Source organism: Lissotriton helveticus, chromosome 1_1 (assembly GCF_964261635.1).
Source record: "Lissotriton helveticus chromosome 1_1, aLisHel1.1, whole genome shotgun sequence".
Classification (NCBI taxonomy): domain Eukaryota; kingdom Metazoa; phylum Chordata; class Amphibia; order Caudata; family Salamandridae; genus Lissotriton; species Lissotriton helveticus.
In genome coordinates this window covers 1,038,689,903-1,038,710,820 of record NC_136057.1, presented here as the reverse complement: position 1 = coordinate 1,038,710,820, position 20,918 = coordinate 1,038,689,903, and the positions used below count along the sequence as shown (strand labels likewise).

General features: G+C 44.5%; 1 protein-coding gene across 2 annotated transcripts in view; it reads right to left on the bottom strand.

Moving 5' to 3' along the window:
- The window catches only part of PPP6R2 (protein phosphatase 6 regulatory subunit 2), a 744,860-nt gene that overhangs the window by 380,143 nt on the left and 343,799 nt on the right, over window positions 1-20,918 (bottom strand). For both annotated transcript variants that reach the window (XM_078677857.1, XM_078677853.1), the window contains exon 10: window positions 3,679-3,805. In XM_078677857.1, the coding sequence (XP_078533983.1) occupies window positions 3,679-3,805 (127 nt within the window). The remainder of the gene's footprint in view (window positions 1-3,678; window positions 3,806-20,918) is intronic.

The following is a 20,918-nucleotide window of genomic DNA, read 5'->3' as shown; positions in this document are numbered from 1 at the left end:
AGGCAAGGGGCCTTTATTCCTTCGGCGGTACTTTTACTGGTACCGTCCGACTAGAAATCTTAGATCAGTCGACATGGGGTTGATCGTGGTGCCTCGAACTAAGAGAGCGCGCTGGGGGGGCAGAAGCTTTGTGCTGAGCGCAGCCTAAGCCTGGAATGCCTTGCCTCACGCCCTCAGAAAACTGACGGACCTTATGGCCTTTAGAAGAGCTTTAAAGACATGGTTGTTTACCATCTGATTCCCTAACCTGCCTCTATATCAGGAGTAACACTTAGCGCCAGGACACCTACGGGTAACAGAGCGCTGTACAAATGCCAAAAATAAATAAATAAATATAGTTACCCAAACGAAAGCGGCATGTATCCTGAGTTTAGGTGGAGTTGCTGGCGGAGACGTGGTGCCCTAGGTGGGGTGGGGATGTGTGTGAAGTTGGTCTAACTGGGGATGTAACAATCAACATTGCTGAAACCTTTAATGAAGAAATAAACACTACTTTTTAGGGGGTCATGGTGGCGAACACCGCAATGCATAAGTGTTAAGCGTCCTCCGCCATCCAGACACTAATCCTAGGGAGATTGGGAATGCAGTCCCAGATTTGTGGAGGTTACTTCCTCAGTGAAGGCTGGGGCCGAGGGTGTGTGTGGTCAACAAAGATGCCATATTGTTCAGGTGTTACTGTGTTGGTGTTAAAATGGGTCTTACTATTGGGCAATATTACCGTGTTTTAGTTGATGGAACACTGCTGAGTGTTCTGGAAGCTCTCATCTGCTGATGGTTTGTGGGCATTCCATTTTGAGAATCAGTGTTGTTTCATGCTCGCAGGATGGACAGTGTGGTCTGTCTCACGAAGAGGGTCCTCCAGTACCGAGACCAAGTGAGCCTACTTCATAGTGCACATTATGTGAATTTCGCTATTCTAAATAATGGGGAGGTGTAATGGAGAGGCCCCATTTCTATTAAACCCCTTTGTCATGCAAAAAGATGATAGCCGCTTTGAGCGTGCAATGCCTCTGGAGGCTGACAGATGACAGGTATTTGAAGAGCCACTCATTCAAATAAGATGGGTCCTTGGTTGTGGACCACTGATATGATAACTTCTTATGGCAAAATGGTGCACACACGTAAGTATATCTTGCAACGCCCCTGTGGTGCTGGACAGTAGGCCTGCTCTGTGGGTATGATCTAGTTTGAAGTCTTTGTCGGCCTGGTCAGGTAGTATGTGGCAGAAGAGTTGCCTAAATAACCATCCAGGTCTCCAGAGTCCACCAGGCGAGGACAGGATCTGTTTATCAGAATCTCCAGATGAAGCTCCAACTGTTTATAGCAAAAGGATTCCAGTTCTTCCTCCTTAGTATCGCTTTTTTTTTTTTTACAGGGTATGTCCCCCATTGGCCAAGTTTCACCACGTCGCATTTCACCTCTTTGATTTCTGTGATGACTTAACTCAAGAGCGCTGCAATGCCCTCCCTGATCCGCCATCAGTGCTTACATGTAAGAACGAGTGAGAAGGCCTTCTCTATCAGCATGATCAACGTCCACAGGCATTGAACCAGTGTTTTTTTTAGGAGGCTTTAAGCAGCTGTCTTTTTAGGTCCTGTGCCAGACATTGTGGCGAAGGGATGACAGCGGCACTGAATGTCAGTGAAGCTGAACACGTATGGCCTCTTCTGGGTGAGTATCTCTTTATCTGGCAGGGTTGTGATAAATCAAAGCCTGCACAGACTAGTCTATCCGTTTGCAGTATATTCTGTTACACTGGTGCCTCTATTGCACAGGGGAAGGAAGACATGCATGAGTATTGATGGGACCCTGCACAGTTAAGCTTTTTACGGGTAGTAAGATGTTCACAGTCCCCAATTATGCATCCCCGCTCATAGCCCATTGGGCAGAAACTTCTCTAAACTTTCCCTTTCATCATTGCCGCCAATTCTGCATGTGTCAAGCTGCATCCCCTCCCAGTTTACTTTTGTTTATTAACTTCTGTGATATGGGAGGGGGCACAAGTGTACTTAAAACCAGGGCAGATTGCGTGGCCGGGGCGTCAAGCTATAACTGCGCGGTAGTGGTCGTTGGATGTTGCAGTCTGAACTGAGGATAATGTGCTGCTCTGTGAATTGCGCCACTGGGGTTAGCTGGGTGCAGCAGCGTCAGGTGCCCATTCCCTCAATCAGCATTGTGGGGTTCGCCAGTCAGCATGGAAGCTGAGACAGTGGGATGGGAGCAGTCCGGACCAGACGAAGGCTGTTCCGGGTATGCCTGGTCAGAGTCCAGACATGCCAGTGGTGGGTCTGTGTCAGCGGTTGATGCAACCACTGGCATGCAATGCTTCAGCCGCTAAGGGAGGTAGGACACCATGTTGTACTGGGTTCGCGGTGGACACCATTTTGTAGAAGATACTCCATATCCAGCACAATCCTTGCTACTGAGGTGAGACAGCGGTGCAAAGTGTTTCCCCTGTTAGCAGCTGCACTGGACCCAATTAATGAAGGGCTACACACTAGGAGAGTCGGGCGGTGGAGCTAAGCAAAGATGCTCCCATTCGGCCGCCATCTTGGCCACACCCCTAGTTTTATTTTTTTATTTTTTAAACTAGTGGGATGATCTGGCATGTCTTAAGAGCTTCATGGAAAATGCCGTGAGTGAAGGAGGCATTGAGAATGATGAGTACATGTGTGTGAGAATGCCTAGAGAGCTTGATTCCTGGCAACACCTATATTCAAAACTTCCAAAGCGTTGACAAACCCTTCTTGTAACAAAAGCCTTATCGAACTCCATTTGACCTTTCCTGATACCTGATCGCACGCTCCTGACTCAGAAATCTCAAAAAGCCACAGCTTCCATGTATACATACATAAACTTCCTAAGGGTTCGTGAATAAACATGCTTTCCACTGTATTTATCTATTGGCATTTATACAGCACAAAACCTAGCTAGGAAGGAATAGAGCACTAAACAAAAGACCAAGAGCCCATCAAAGTGCTTTTGTGATTATTATAGCAAAACAGATGAAAAAATTGTTGTGTGTGTGCAGGGTTAGTGTTGTCCATCATTAGTCTTTTAAGGGCTAGTGAGCAACAAACCCCTTACAATGGTTCACTTTTTTCTAATCCTACTCGTCAAAGCGGCTTTTTAACTACGTTAACAGTACTATTTCTATGTATCCTGATATTAATTTATTGTAAAGCACACTAATATGCGTTTGTGCAGAAACACTGTAGAAAAGTGCTAAATACATTTTGCATGCCTACTATTCAACCTCCTTGTTCTAGCTTTTAACATCTTGTGTCCCAATCTAACTTTCCACCATCCCAAAAACAGCATGTCAACCTGCGTCCCTGAAAGCTAACCATCAGAAACACAAACTAGAGTGTGCTGCCCATTATACACATCTCCCACCACGAATACCTACAAAGATTCAGCTGTTCCACTCTTATTCAGTAAGCATCTCGCAGTCAGACTAAATGTTCTGAAACCTTCTGAAAAGTGCTATTTCGGTGTATTGTTGCACAGATGTTGTAATGAGGTGGACCACGTGAATCCCGCAGAACTATCCTTAACTGTTTGTACAAGCCAATTATCTATGACAACAGCAGTTTACAAAAAAAAGGTTGTAGCTTCACAATTACCAATTTGTTTACTTAAAGGCTTTGCACTAGAGTAGGAGCAGGAAAAGGTTACCTGAGGTGGATTGAGAAGAAGGTGGTGGAAGTCAGTCAGCCGAGGTTCGATTCCCTGGAGGATGCTGCAATTTACAGTGTACGACTTTTCTGATCCCTGAGCAAATGTGTCAAGCAGTGCTTCGACTCTACAGAGGGGAAAAAGAGAGGCTAAGCTCAGCATTCAGCAAACAGAAGACAAGCAGCAAATACTACACATGGTGCAGGATCAGGTACTTCAACAACTACTATTTTAACAACATTAGAATCATTTATTCATTATGTATCAAGCACTAATTGAGTATGCAAGGAGCTGAAACACCATACGGGAGTGCACGGTGACTGGAGAAAAAAAGAATGACAGCGAAGGAAAGTGCAAGTAGGGCAGTGCACCAGCAAGGGGGAAATGAGGACTCCTGACAGCAGCACAGTGTGGAAAAATGGGAAGAAAAAAATCAGAAAGGAAACCATGGCAAGTATTGTTTACGCTTTTTGCAAAACTAAAGTTGACTTCAATCTTCTTTTCAGACAGCAGGGGCACGTTACACAGTATCAACAAGGATTACAAATCCTCAACTTCCAAGGAAATTGATCATAAAACCTGGGTACAGAGAACAGCATTACATTTCAAAATCCAGAACTCCTGGAATGGCAGTTTGGAATGGAATTTGACTTGCACAGTTCAGAAAATTAGTGAGGTTTCTTTAGGCTGAGAAAGCAGGAGCCAGGGAGCAGGAGGACGAAAGTAGTGAAGTTGAAGCCCAATTCAAGACATAATGGTCTAGTCTAGAATGGTAGATCATTTTCCAAGAAACAATAAACCCAAACAGTGTCAATTTTCTCACAACACCTACAGGAAAACATTGCCACAAGCCCAATCTTACAGCAATCAACACAATAAGATGACCAGTGTAATGGAAAAATAAAGACGATACAATTAGGAAGATGCAACAGAAGTCATGTAAACCTAAATTACACAGGTCAAAGAGACTGTAAATCGAAAGGGAACCAAGACTGGAATGGCTAAGCTAGGCTAGGCTAAGCTAGTACTACATACATGAAAACATGGGCACAAAGCCAGACCTGAATTCAAGAGAGAAAGAAAAAACAAAGGCCAACTCCTTCCACTAATAACTGCAGGAAACTCTGCAATCTGGCAGTACACCAAAGGTATAAACATGGATTCATGGCAAGCTTGAAAGACTCTGAAGAAATAAACACACAGAGAAAAACAGAGAATGAGTTCACAAACTTAGGAAGCAGTCTTTCAGCATTTAGGAAAATTGCTGCAAGTCACCAAACTTGCAAATAAATGACAATCCAGAGGCTTACGCAGGAAGATTAAGAGATAGCAATGATTTGAGTGGAGTGCTAGAGGACTAAGAGGGCATGTCACCATTTTGATTCTCAGCAGAAGAAACACACTTTCCAAAGGTACCAATGTATACTAGTAAACTTGCATGTGCTCAACTAAACAGCAAACAACCAATCTTCCATGATACTTTTCTTGAATATTTTATCATATCTTGAAACAATCAATAGTGGTATTGTTCACTGATAAAGGTACTTGAACCCAATTGTTCAGGTTTTGTTGTGATTAAAATGCCTTACAGCTCCACGAACAACCACAGGCAATGTATATAAACAGGTAAAAAGGGGGGTGAGACAGTCTTAAAACAAAACAAACGTTACTTACTTGTTAATTCCAGTTTTTGGTCATAGGAGTTGTCCCTGAATCAAAAAACAGTAGAATAGCTCAACAAAAGGCAGGATCCTGGAACACTTTAAAAAAATAAGAATTCCAATCTCTCAAATTGATAGTATAGTGCACTTGACGGAAAAAACAAATCACTGAAATAAACCCTTTAAAAAAATACCAGGTAAATGGAAAATTTAGCTTCTAATGGGAGGAGCACACAGTGTCACTGCATCTTTAAGGAATTCCAAGGCTGCCAGCCATCCCATCCTGCAATGTAGGGTCAACGAGGTAATTTGTAAGGAACTACAGCAAAAGGATCATATCCTTCACAAACTTTCACCAGTGCACACTGAAGAGATGGGGTGGTAAATAGGTTGCTTGTGGATTCAGAGAGAATACCATGATTGGAAACTAGGATTACAGGAAGGTATCTTTCCCTTTTCAAATTATGGGATTCCCTCAAATGTCCTTCAACAATATCATGGAAGTACAAAGCTTTTTTATACACAACTGTGGAGGAGGGTTCCAAAGAAGAAGCGATAGAAAAAACTCCAGGGAAAATAAAATTATTTAATGGCCTGACCTCCAAAATATTAATGCTGGTATAGAAGTCAATGCAGTAATCTTTTGGCAAAAGTGTGCACTTATCTCCAAGTTAGTGATTTGTATTTTTTTGATTCAGCAAAATTTGCATCAAGACAGCAGTAGTTGCTTTTCCATCTAGAGTGTGTTTAAGTCATATATAGAAGGGGTCTGTGAGCCTTTTGGCAACACTCAGTTGTGCACTGGACACTATCCATCTAGTTATGGTTTGCCTAAAAGAAGCCAAGAAGCCATCCTAGTAAGCAGCACTCTGTAAATGAGAAAATACTGGTTTGATTTTTTTTTTATTATGTACTTTGGTTTTGCCCAAATATTATTTTAGAGTCCTCGTTACATCCAAGGTATTGAGTGATCTTTATGCCAGAGTGGGATGCTCCAGAAAAAAACTGAGAAAGAGGGTTTGGTTTATATGTTAAAACCCAAAATCACATTCAGCAGATGCAAATGAGGAGTCCTAAGGACCTTAATACAGTGGAAAACAATATATGTTTCCTCCAAACACTGCAGCATGAAACTCACTTATCCTTTTGGCCTAAGTTACAGCCACAAGAAAATGGACCTTCCAGGAAATGCTACAAATGCTTTGTGCATCGCCTCAAATGGACAATCATTAATTTGGAGAGAACAGTGTTGTACACCCTAGGAGAAGGGGGTTTTCTGAGAGGAGGGAAGACGTTTGTTAGATCTTTAAGGAAATTCTTAATCATTTGCTGGTGAAAAAAAAAAGACTTGGAGGGACTCTTGCTATGAACACTTATGGTAGTTAAATTACTTTGAAAGAAGGGACCTGAAGGCTGAGATTGTGTAAAATAAAGAAGATGAAGAAAAGCAGCTTTCTTTTGACATATTGTGGGATTCACCCTCTTCCTACACCATGTGCAGAAACTCTTCTACTTTAAAATATAAGCAGGACAAGTCGCTTTTTAATTTATTTCATGACGTTCATGCTGTCATCTGGACAATTCAGATGCCCATATTGCAGACACTCTGGAACCCAATAGCCAAGTTCAGTGAGTGCAGACTGGGATGAATTCCGGGAGAGCAAACCAGCTTGCGAGCCATCTTCCTGTGAGATTAAAGTGACAGATGATGCAGATCCAGATATCACCACTTCCTTAGCCAAGTCAGATTAGTGAGCATCATTGTCATTTTGCGCTGTTTTAGCTGGTCTATGACTTTGAGAAGCATTAGATGGGAGGAAAAGAAGATGTGAAAACATAATAGCACTTTAGGCAGGTACGAGTGAGGATCCTTTAAGGAGACCTTATTACCATATAGGGTTCCCTTGAACACTGCCACATGAAGCTCCCTTTTCCTTCTGGTCCAGGTCATAGCCATGAGAAAAGGGACCTTCAAGGAAATGTGTTACAAATGCCTTGTGCATGGGCTCATATGGACAGCTCATTAATTTGGACAGAACAATGTTAAACTCCCTTGGAGTAGAGGATTTTCTGAGAGGAAGGAAGACATTCTTTAGAACTTCAAGGAAATTCTTAATTACTGGAGGGTAAAAGAATTGCCCGAAAGGGACTCTTCCTATAAGCACTTATGGCAATTAAATGGCCGGATCAATGAGAATCATTGTCATTTTGCAATGCGGCATCTTGTTTAGGACTTTGGGAAGCATGCTGATTGGAGAAAAATCATATGTGAATGTCCTCAACCAATCTATCAAATAGTATTGCCCCTGGATATGGGTTTTGAGAACCTAGACATGAAAGGGTGGTATTTTGCTGTAGTATTCTCCTAGGACAAATAGGCTGATCTGCATAGAGCCCCATTCTCAAAACAGGTATCACAAGATGCCAGCATCCAAACCCCACATTTGTTGATCTAAATATTGTCTGCTGAGCTGGTCAGATTTCCAATTTTGTTAGGCCTAGAAGATAAATCACCATCAAGAGATTTCTTTTCAGTTGAGCTTCCCTTGTTAGGACTCTTGATCTCATTTCTCCCTACTTGCTCATACAGTGCATAGTAGTCCAGTTGACCATTCTGAAGTCTTAATGCCAAAATGAATGGAAGGATGTCAAAGTTAGGTTAACAACTCTCAATCCTAGCATGTTCATGTGGCTTTCTCCATCAGTGACCACTTTCATTTAGAGAAGAGATCTCCTATGTGAGCTCCGCTGCTTTACAATGAAGCATCTATTATGACTGAGGCGCATTCCTTCTCTTACTTTCCTTACCTGCAGTGAATAGCTAGGGGATTTGACTGACCCTCTCAACAAACAGCTCCCTTAGAAAGCCTTGACTGCCTTCCTGCTGTCCTTTTTAAAGCAGACTCTACAAGAATTGCCTCCGTTTTAATACCCTTTTTCAAATAGGCCACGGTTAAAGGAGTGATTCCTGATTCATAGCATGGTACACTCTTAAAACCGCTCATTAAGAAGAGAGTTAGCGCGCTACCATATTCTACAGACTGATCACATGCTGGCCTACAGAAGAAAATGTAATACCTCTAGAACAGAGGGAGGTTCATCCAAATCACTCTATGTCCTGTGATCATCAGCTAAAATAGCGATGGAGTCCTTTGGTAAGCGCTGTTGCTGGTTTGAGGGCTTTCTTTCAACTTTCGACCTGGCAAACCACAAAATTATCTGTAATTTACTCTAGGACTCCTGCATATGTTCCTATCAATTACATTCACACAATTGGTAGCTGACTGGTTTGACCAGGATAGGGATTTTGACAAGCAAGTTTCCTACCGAAAATGGTTTAAGGCAAGGGCTTATCTTTGCACCTCTTCTGTTCAGTCTATTTTTGCCGGAAGCTATTAAAAGTAGCCATTCTTTTACACTGCAAATTGCCAACTACCACGTTGCATGTCAAATATTTCATTTTGCTGGATTATCCTCTGGTTGGCCTGCAAAGAAAGATCCTAATTAAGAAGGGGTGGTGGTGGGGGGTGCTAGGTTTTATAAACCGACTATGAACGCTGATAAAAAACAAAATGCTGATCATTTTAGGAATGTAGGCTAATTTCCATCGTTTCTAAACAACCAGCCCCAAGAGCAGGTGCATTCTTACAAGTATCTGGTCCTCCGCTTTAATTCAAACTCAACTGGTCAGTACACTTCTCACGCAGACTTTATCTACTGGGTACTGTTAATGCTCAACGATGATTTGATGTTAGCTATGTAAGCTATTCACTCAAACCACTCCTGAAAGAAGTTTGTGGGTAACCAATACCCAAAGCCCTAGGTGGAACAGAACTGTTTCTACTTGATCAAAGTGTGTTTGTGGGAAGCTTGTGTATTAAAATACTTTTTCCAGTTCCTCCAAACACCATTATCGGGGATATTCATTTAGAATTCTGCCTTGATTCCCAGAATTTACACACTAATGCTCGAGCAGTCCATTTTTAGGTCAAGCCTGAGAAGCGCATGCACTGCTCTGCAAGGCATGTTCTATTCAATCTATGGGCTCCTCAACACGCTAAGCGCTTCTGGTTGTTTGCTTGCCTTTCGAAATTCCTTTACTCTGGTTGGTCAATAGTGTCCATCTGTCCCACCTTTGGGTACTTGGTTCCCTCCCAGGAGACATCATGGACTGTTTCTTTCGGCTGGCCAGCTCTGGCCACCTGTTGTCTCTTCTCCACAACCCGGCCATCTCGTCATTGTTGCCATACTTCCTGCGTCGCTACTTGTTTTCAAAGGGAGTTTCTAGCACAGCTTTTTCTAGGACATCTGTTTCCTGCTCGCTCGCACCCCCTCCGTCCCGTTGTGATCTTTGCTGAAGAAACACAATTCAGGGCTCGTTATTTACTTGGAGGCTATCATTTGCTAAGATACTGGAAACGCCTGCAAGGCATTGGGGGCTGTTCTGAGACTAGGGGCCAAAACAACAAGCATTTACAATGCAACCGTCTCGCCTTTGCAAAAGTTAGAGCTATTGGAATTGTAAATGGCAAAAAAAAATGTTGTGTTGGTTTTGAAAACAGATAAATAAATGGCATTGTCATTTACAATGCCAATAGCTTAATCTCTTGCAAATGCGAAACCTATTGCATTTGCACCCACATACAGAGAGAGACACACACACACACACACAGACAGAGAGCCACACACACACACAGAGCCCCACACACAGAGCCCCACACACAGACACACACAGAGCCACACACAGAGCCACACACACAGCCACACACACACACAGCCACACAACACACACACAGAGCCACACAACACACACACAGCCACAAATGTAGATGACCAGACAGCAGGTGCCTACGCCCAAGCTGATTACCACAGTCGCGTTGCGCAGACGCACGACGACAACCTCTGCTATCAATACAAGTAGAAGAGTACAGTACAATGTAATACGAACATACACAGGCGCTTTGTCTCAAAGGGATGCACAGAACCCTCCCTGGTTGCCTTATGTGCGGCCAGTGAGAAGCTAGCCCTAGTGACTAAGGCTCTATAGAGCAGAAGCAACTCCTTCCTCCACATTAAACCGTGACTCATTCAAGATGAGCAAGACCTCCCAGGAGGAGGCATCCTGCAGCGTGCAACCCCCTCCCCCAGATCTGACGTGACTTGGGGGTGGGCGACAGACCCTCTCCCAAGCACCGCAGAGCACATCATGCAGTTACACAGAGCTTAACAAGGGTTATCTGGAACACAACTGAGGTGTGACAGGACAGTGGAGCGAGCCCCCGATGCCAACCAATCAGCTACAAGATTTTTAAACGTGGGTCTCTGCAGCGGGTGCTCAGCCCATGGGACTATACACGAAAAAACCCTCGGATTTAATCTATCGGCCGCTGGACTGGTTCTACTGACGCCTCTGCTCAGGCTCCCAGGGTTTAGAAGAAGCAGGAAACAGAAGATATTGAGATTATGTAATTAGGCCAGGATCACTATGTCTTTGAAGGGCGGCGCCGGAATAAATGTAGATATGTCACACGTCCCACGTACCCAGCATGTTATTCGCACTTAAACATAATGTGCTGAGCAGGGACAAGTAATAGAACCCTCCCCAGGGCATCCAGCAGGTGCATCAACTCACCAAACTATGTTGTGGCTCATGGTGCGTAGCTTAAGTTTCTCCGAGGCAGTCGCGCGCCTGCATTTACTGCACTGCCCGGGTACCAGAGCACAGACGGCACTGAAACCGGCGGCCACTCACGCCCCAGTAGTCCTCACACAGGCACTGCCGGCCAGTGCGAGCAGCAGTCAGGCGCAGCTGCATGCCTCTTAGCCCCACCCACTAGCCGTTGAAATACGATCAGCTGCTGGCAGCTGCCGCCACCAGTACCACAGCTTGGTCAGTGCAAACGCAGCACGACTGGCCAGCATGACCCGTGAGTTATCAGGTAAAGGGACCTGACTGCAATGCATGCCGACACTGCACGCACCCTCGACGTGCACAGTGCTCTACTTTACTCATACACAGCAGACTAGTTTTCTGTGCATTACACAGATGTTCACGCAATGAGCCATCTTCCCTCATGCTCTATTTGCAAAAAAGGGAATCACAGCAGACACCCCGGAAGATCTGGCATATGGAATACGATGAATCAAGGTTGGTCTCATTCCTGCTTTCAAGGCACCAAGTGTCCACAGATGCAGCTTCAAATGGTGCTCTGTAGAGTCAGGGCGAGACAGTGAAAACAATCCCAGCTTCCCACCTCCAAGCTTTGTTGTCTCGGGCAATTCACCATACACACACTGTGCATTAGCACATATGATGTAGAAGTGCTGGCGCCCCCCCATTCCTACTCCCCTTCATGCACGCCTTCCCCAAGGACAACCATCCAATTTTACATTAAGTCTTTCAGTTCCACCTGATCAGTTCCACCTGAAATGAAGCATGCCCATCAGCAAGCAGCTCATCACGGCTTCTGAATGCCGGCATGCCTGCCTCTTCTGCGCATGTGCGCATCACCAACCTTTCACAAGCTCACCCCGCACAAGCTTGCATCACTCTCCGATGGATGCCACATGCCTTCGGGTCCCTGTACTGCCGACCTGCACCCGGCTCTACCCCTCACTGGTGTGTGCCACTGCACACCATGCACGCTCTCCCAATCTGAATTACTTCACACCCCCTTACGCTGCGCAAGGGCTCCAACACTCACCCCTCAGCGGCAGGGCAGAGCAGTCATCCTTGGGGACCCAGATCTTCTGGATTCAGCTCTGGGTGAGCTCCATGGCAAGCATGGTGGCCGAAGGGCGCTCAGCTGTGCAGGGTACGGGGCGCGCGTGGAAGTAAAGTGCTCGGGTAAAGTCTGGCTGCTTTGGGTGCTGGCTGCCGGCGCCTCACTGCCTCTGTCCTCTCCCAGCCCCTGCGCTGGTCATGCCGTCGCCATCTCCTAGTCCACACAGAGCCCTTGCCTCTTCGGCCGGCCCGGGTATCTGACGCCCTCGGAGGTACGATGGACCCACGAGATCCGTGCCCCTTGTTTCCTCCCGGCTTTGCAGTACTCGCTCTCTGAAATGTCTGAATCCCGGCTGCTTCCCGAGCCGCTAGAGCAAGCGATCGCCATGACACAGCCTTTTGTCTGTAAGCCCCGTCCTTTTCAGACTGGGCGCCCGGACTTCCTGCTGACTTAAAAGGTTCCTTATCTTCTTTATGGGGCCATCTGGACCCATAAAGAAGATAAGAAACCTTTTACTTCAGCAGTAAGTCAAGGAACCCAATCTGAAAAGGACAGGGCTTAGAGAGAAAGGAGAACGTCACTAGGACCTCTTCTCCAATGGCTGGTGACCGTTTAGGAGGCCAGCCAATGGAGAAGAGGGGCGGGGCTTAACCCTCGCTAGTGAAGTTCTCCCTAAAACAAAATCTCGCGAGCTCGACTGCGCATGTGCGCAGTACGCCACCGATATCCTCATGATATGAACAGGCACTGAGTAAACTCTAAACTGCTTTCTCACCTGGCTGAATACAAGAGACCCATTTTTACGATTTACCAGCACAGCCAGCCACAACAAACTACCGTTCCTCAACCTCATGATTGAGGCTAAGGGTGGAAGGCTGGCAACAACCACATATTACAAACTGACATCAATAAATTCCCTGCTCCAATTTGAGAGCTTTCACCCATGACCCTTGAGGGAGAACCTCCATTCGGGCAGTTTTCGTGTATCAGACGCAATTGCAGTTCCAGCGAAGACTACAATAAACAAGCAGCTGACTTGGCCTCAAAACTACAAGAACGAGGATACCCCAATAGAATAATTAACATCACCAAGAAACGCGCCCGGAACCAGAACCGAGACGATCTGCTTGAGGAACCAGTACGACCAGTGAGCACAACGCCTCTAACATGTGTCATAACATACGACATTTCAAACCATGTGGCCAGAATAATCTGCAAAAATTGGAGGATCCTGAATAATGGCAACAGAAATTGGGCGCAACCCCTATTTGCCTTCAAAAAATCCAGCAGCCTGAAAGACCAACTAGTGTCCACACGCCCCAGCAACATCACACCTCCAGCGGGAACCATGCTACACACAGCATGGGGCCTACCCAAAGTAACTGGGCATTACCCCTGCGGTGACTGCATCGTCGGTCATTTGACAGAACATAGTAAAACCCTTGACCTGGAACCCGGGAAAACATGGCACCAACTAAAACACACCACCTGCACCTCCACAAACTTGATATACCTTATAGAGTGCCCCTGCAAACTCAGATACTTGGGCATGACCACTGGAAAAGTATGGACAAGGATCACGGAACACAGGAGTACAATCAGATGTCAGACGACCAACAGCAGGCTAATGGACCTTTATCTACAAACGGGGCACACACCCAACGACATACGATGGACTATCATCGAACAAATACCAGTCCACTCCACTGAAAATGAAAAGACACTCCTCAACAAAGAACAACGCTGGATTTACAGGCTGTCAACCCATACCCAGGGACTAAATATTACTATTCCATGGAATAGCCTCAGCAGGTGACCAACCCCAGTCCGCCTGACAAACAATGTATCACTTCTTGATGGCTTCACCATGTCACCCTATCACAGTAGTAACCACTGGCCCTATACACGACAGTAAGCACTACCAGTGCTACACGCCCTTGTGACACATCACTGCACCATACCCAACACATTTAGCCATGAAGTAACCGCCCCTTCAACACTTAGGGCAGTACTTATCAATCCCGCCTTGGCTAGTGAAAACACCTCCCCTGATTTGTCTTTGTAACATCACACTGACCATGCAGTGTAGGTTACTTCCCGTACTTAGTTAACAGGCTCATCCCTTAGTACCATCCATTTCTCCATTGACACATCGTCAGCCACCTCACTCGCTACAATACCGGCCAGTATTCCCCTTGTGCATTCCCTATTAATTTTAGATTCCCCAGTCTTCTCTCACTGTAGATATTTCAGGGAACACGACTATGCTTTCTGTGTCCACTTTAAATGAGGCATATTCAATAACGCTACTCACATAAGCGTTATTGAAAGAGCATGCAGGCAACACAAGTATGTCTTCTGTGTTTACTTTTCTCCCGCAGATGCTACTCGACAACGCTACTCATGGCGGAGCCGTGCCTGCCCAAACAAGCAACAGCTGCGGCTCCGAGCGTGTATTCATTCCGCACCGGCTCGAGGCACAAACACACAACGGAGCTCCTGACCGGACCATAGGTGTTACAGTGGAGCCGAAGACTTCGCCAAGTAAATGTGGAGACCGGGTCTCGCTCACGGTACCACCACCAGGTTGTTGCCCTTGGCTACACCGGAGTGCGCATATCTTACCGCTTGTAGCGACGACCAGTCTCCCTAACGGCTCACATATGTTTTTCTCCTTTTAACCCCAGAGTGCAAAAAGTCTCTGACACCCGGAAGAGACCCTTGGAGTTTGTCCTTTTTAGTTAGGAAGTAAGCGCTCACATTGTAACAGTTTTTTCTCCTCAACTACCACAGCAACTTGCTCCTTCCGCCCCTAGGTACTAGCACCTCTAACGTATAAATACCTATATCGGCAAAGGCCACGAACCGACACCACCGCATAATCACTGCCGGTTTGTCCGCTCACATATTAGGCACCAGGCTCCGCCTCACATACGCTCTGGCTAAACGTACGTGTTTTTAACCAATAAGAGTGCATGTGTTTGTCCTGTCTTGTCCCCTTTTCTTTTCCACAGGTACAAACTAAGAGGAAGCACCTCTCACATTTCTAGCACCTTAGTGTGTGCTCCACATACAGGATACTGACAACGTATAAGTCCCCTGTACCACCCCACACATAAAGGTCCTGACGAAATCCAGTTTAAGAAAAAAGGCTTGGCTGAAACTAGTAGACCACACTGGACGTGGGAGACCGTAAGTCCCTCCCTACACGTCCTAAAGCCTTTGTTTTTAATCCTGCCTAGTGCCCATTAATAAAGTAAACTTTTGGGACCTCCAGGACAGTATTTTAAAAATCTCACTCAACACACCAGCACCGCACACTCACGTTACATAACCTGCTCCGCTGTAATCAGGCGTCGTAGCACACCTGAGGCACACTCGGTGCCTCGGGTGGGGCCCAATGATGAAGTATGCCACCAATCGGTTTTCCCATGCAGAAACATACTACACGTATTTTGTTCCAGTAGCTAGTTTCTTTTGTTTTTGTACAATTAAGAAAAGCTACCTTCCATGACAAAAAGGATAAGTTACTTGCCTGTAATCCTAGTTCTCTTCCAGAGGTATCCTCATCAAAGTCATAAGCACTTGATATTCCCGCCCATGTGCAGGGACCCCGGAAAATACATAAAAAGTATATATGAAAACATATATATACAGATATGTATATATATACTTATAATTTTTAAAACAATCAATGCAGCCTCCCAGAAAAAAAAAACATAGGCTAAGCAATGCTGTGAGACTTTGTCTTCGCACATACACAGACCAGGAAGACCAAAAGACACTTGAACTGTTTTTAATGAACAGCAGAAAATAGTCCTGCAAAGAAAAAGGCAGGCATTGCTAGCCGATAGGGTGCATTGGAACTTCAACAGCATAGAAACTGAAAGCAAATGTAGACAACTCAGAAACTCGTACCGTGCCTTTAAGGCAACCATCATCCCAAGCTTCCCATCATGCCTCAGGGGGACAGTTAGGTCAGTTCTTTGCGGAGACCGGGAGGTCATGGCACAAAGAGATGACACTATTTTTGATCATTTGCCCGGAGAGGTGGGTGGGTGGCTTATGACTTTGATGAGGATACCCCTGTAAGAGAACTAGAATTACAGGTTAATAACTTATGCTTCTCTTCCACGGGAACCTCATCAATAGTCATGGACGGGAAGAACACCTTGAGCGCTAGATGCAATGCCTGTAGCTCCAGCATGCTTATGTGATATGTTTGTTCCTTGCTCAACTATCTGCCCGGAGTCTGCAGAAGACCCATGTGTGCTCCCCAACCCTGAAGTGAGGCGATCAAAGATTGTGTCGGAGGAGGTTGGTGGAAAGGCACTCCTACTGGAAGGTTTTTTCGATGAGTCCACCATGGGATGGAAGATCTCGTGGCATGGGAAAGAAGAACACAGTCTTACCATTATGCCGACGTCTGATCCCATTTGTCCTCCATGTCCTGCTGCAGAGGGCGCATCCTCAGTCTGGCGTTTTGGACTAGAAAATGCAAGATGCCATCGACCCCAGGAGGGATGCAACCTGCTGAACTGAGGGCTAATGAACTTGAAGAAGAAGATTGTACTTCAGCTCCAAAGGAGATGCTTTTCCTGTGCTGGAGTCCAGAGTAGCACCCAGGTAGTGAATTCTTTGAGAGGACTGATGGATTGATTGCTCCAAATTTCCTTGAAGACCCAATTGTTGTAGCAAGTTCAGGTAGATTTGATAGTGATCTTTAACTGTTTGAGGAGATGAACTCTTTAGAAGCCAGTCTTCGAGGTATGGATAGACTAATAGACCTTGACGACGTAGAGCAGCGGCTACCACTGCCATGCATTTTGTGAATACTCAAGGTGCAGATTTTAAGCCGAATGGTTGGACTCTGTACTGATAATGCTTGGAGCCTGCCATGAAGCACAGAAACATCTGGTGCCGTGGAGCAATCAGAACATGGAAGTAAGCATCCTGATCTATGGAGAAGACTTGAATTGTCCAAAGGTTGTTGCAACTGTGTTGATGTCGCTTTCTGCCAGTGATGGACTGGGAGGAGCCACCTGGGAGAGAGCTGAACAGAAGGAGATCTGTGGTCTTCTCCTAGTTGTGTGGGAGGAACAGTGAGTAGTGGAGTGGATTTCTGCACTTGCCGTTCTGGAGACGGAGAAGAGGAGCTTCTCGACGCAGAGATAAACTGGAGATCCTGCCCTTGAAACTGAAGATTCAGAGAGGCCCATTGATGCAGAGCGGTGCCTCACCGAGGTCGAATGATGTGTCGACGTCGATAGCTGTGAGTGTCTCGACGTCGAGCAGTTATGCGCTATAAGACCTATGAGTCCACTGACTGAGATCTTGACCTCGACGTCTGCCGTGTAGACTCTTTCTGCATCGACGTCGACTCATGCCCCGTTGACGGAGACTTGTGCTTCGACGTCGGAAGAGGAGTACCAAGCCTCGATGTCGTACAAGGAGTAGGTGATGGTGAGTCTTAATGTCGAAGCAGAAAGAGTCGATCTAGGCCTCGCCCTCTGCAACGGAGGAGTCTGCCTTGACGTCAAACCCCTTCTCAACGTCACAGATTATCTGGGCCTCGACGTTGAGCACCGTCTTGTGGGTTGCAAAGTAGGAGTCTGCATCAATGTCGAACCATTTTTCGACATCATAGATCTATGCCTCGACATTGACCGTCGTAACGACAGCGGAGAGTGATGTCTCGACGACGGGCGATGAACCCACACCAACAGAGAATGACTCCTGACGCTGATCTTGATGTACCTCTGTCCTTGCAAGTCTTCGAAGACGACCGATGTTCTCTCGACGGTGATGCCGCTGTGGAAGGGATTGTCGTCAACGTTTTCTTCGCCAGTGGAGGCATTTTCGATGCAGAGCCCGATGCCAATGAAGAACAGACCGGGACCTTGTTTCTGGAAGACGGTCTGGGCCTCTTCTTCTGTTTCACAGGAGACCCGTCTCTAGAGGTAGAACTATTTATTTTCTTGGAAAGAGCATAAAGACAAATCCTCTCGCTGTCCTTGAGAGTGTGTCTTGATAAAGTTTGGCAGTGTTGGCAAGTCTCAGGAACATGAGAATTTGGAAGCCAGAGAATACAGAGTGAGAATCTGTTTTGGCCTTTTTGCCACAGGAAGGGCAGGGATCAAACAGAGAAGGCATCTCTGAGAGGAAATAAATACCAAACTGCCAGATAAAAGGTAATATATTACTCCAACAGGTGTTAAATGTCAAAGTAAATGAATTTTAGTGAAAGAATTAGATATTTTCTGACAAAATCAAAAAGCCTGTGGAGCTGATTAACCAGGGTCCGAACTGAAGGAGCAGGAAAGAACAACTGACCTAACGGTCACCCTTGAGGCATGACAGGAAGCTAGGGGTCATGGCTGCCTTAAAGGCATGGGGACAGTTTTTGAGTTTTCTACATTTGCTTTTAGTTTCTATGCTGTTGAAGTTCCAATACAGCCTATGGGCTAACAATGCCTGCCTTTTTCTTTGCAGGACTACTTTTCTGCTGTTCATTAGAAGCAGTTCAAGTGTCTTTCGGTCTTCTTGGTTTGTTTGTGTATGTGCAAATACACTGTCTCACAGCTTTGCTTAGCCTATTACGCGTTTTGTTTTTTCTGGGAGGCTGCATTGATGGTTCAAATTTTTATTATATATATATATATATATATATATATATATTACCTACTGGCAATAGCCAGTAGGTATATATAGTTAGGATTGTTTTCCATAGGGAAATCGCAACATTCTATTGGGAATAACTTTGGCGCCGGTTGAGGAATCTTCCTGAAATTTTCCTTAACTTTGCCTCGCGGCGCTCCGCTCCTTCCCTGAAAGTTTGGGGGGGATTCGTCAAGCAGGGGCCGAGATAAAAGGGGGGCCCCAAAACGTGTTTTCCCCATGTTAATTTCCATAGGGCGGTTGGACTCACTTTTAGCCCGAACGGCTGAATGGTTTTCCACCAAACTTGGCAAAATTGTAGGGACTGGTAGCCCGATGTGCCTTTGCTATGTCTCAAGATATGTGCTCCAGTAGTTTTTACGAAAATTAACTTTGGAAAAATATATATTGGGCTACATTGGGCTATATATATATGTTAGAGCCCAAATGTAGCCCAATGTAGCCCAAAGATGGCCACCAGAGACAAAAAAAAACAAATGTAGCCCAAATATCAGCCAGATGTAGCCCAACTATAGCCCAATGACAGAATTTCCCAGAGTGTTCTAAAGAACAACTAGAGCGCTAACAGTCTTACTTATGACAAAAGTATGGCACACCTGAAGTCATCTTGATTGGAATAAAGTGTTAACACTTAAAACATTTAATTTGCAAAGGAACAAAATGAGGGGGTTCATTTTGCCATAGAAATTATGATTAGTGCTGAAGAAAGAAAAATTAGGGCACATTTTGAGTGACTTCTCAAATCCTCTTATATTTCATTAAAAATAATTCTGAAATGCAGTCTCCCAAGATGGCCAAAAGAGACAAAAGAGCCCAAATGTAGCCCAAATATCAGCCAGATGTAGCCCAACTATAGTCCAATGACAGAATGTCCCAGAGTGTTCTAAAGAACAACTAGAACGCTAACAGTCTTACTTATGACAAAAGTATGGCACACCTGAAGTCATCTTGATTGGAATAAAGTGGTAACACTTAATACATTTAATTTGAAAAGGAACAAAATGAGGGGTTTCATTTTGCCACAGAAATGTTATATATATATATATATATATATATTCACTGAAAAAACCATAGGTTACACACCAGTTATAGTTAGGAATTAGCATTTAAAAAACCTTTGAAATTCACTGAAAAAACCATAGGTTTCACACCAGTTCTAGTTAGCTGGAAATTTTACTCGCATAAAACCATTGAAATTCCCACGTTATAGTTAGTTGGACTCACTATAACTTGCACGTCTGCAATGCACTGCTGATGACATCACATATTACATCACTCATGCATATATTTAAATATTTAAACATTACTCGCTAATATATGTATTCACTAAGATACACTTAATAAGCCAGTTAACCTATCAATTTTTTTTTTTAAAACCACTGAAAAAACCATAGGTTTCAGGCCTTATATAGTTAGGAATTAGCATTTAAAAAACCTTTGAAATTCACTGAAAAAACCATAGGTTTCAGGCCTTATATAGTTAGGAATTAGCATTTAAAAAACCTTTGAAATTCACTGAAAAAACCATAGGTTTCAGGCCTTATATAGTTAGGAATCAGCATTTAAAAAACCTTTGAAATTCACTGAAAAAACCATAGGTTTCAGGCCGTATATAGTTAGGAATTAGCATTTAAAAAAACCTTTGAAATTCACTGAAAAAACCATAGGTTTCAGGAGTTATATAGTTAGGAATTAGTTTTTAAAAAACCTTTGAAATTCACTCAAAAAAACTATAAGTTTTAGTGGTGTTATAGTTAGCTGGACATTTTACTCATACAAAACCAATGAAATTGCTCCTATATAGTTAGTTGTACTAACTATATTTCGCGCACCCGCAATCCACTGATGACATCACTGATGACATCTTCCACGTGACAATCACATACACCTTTTCATACACTATTACAAATTTTCATCACTGTTTGTAAAATACAGAGTATCATATTTAAATCCATTGTCACAGCAATACAAGTATCTAAAAACCCACTCAGTGATTCATAGATGTATACACACATCTAATCACTTACCTATGGATTCACTCATACATGCTGTCAATGAACAATAGAACACTATCAAAAATACTTTTACATCTATATCGACATTAAACAACAGCACGCATCCTATTCACATATGAAGTCATCCTACTCACTTATGCAAACAATGGATCATACTTACA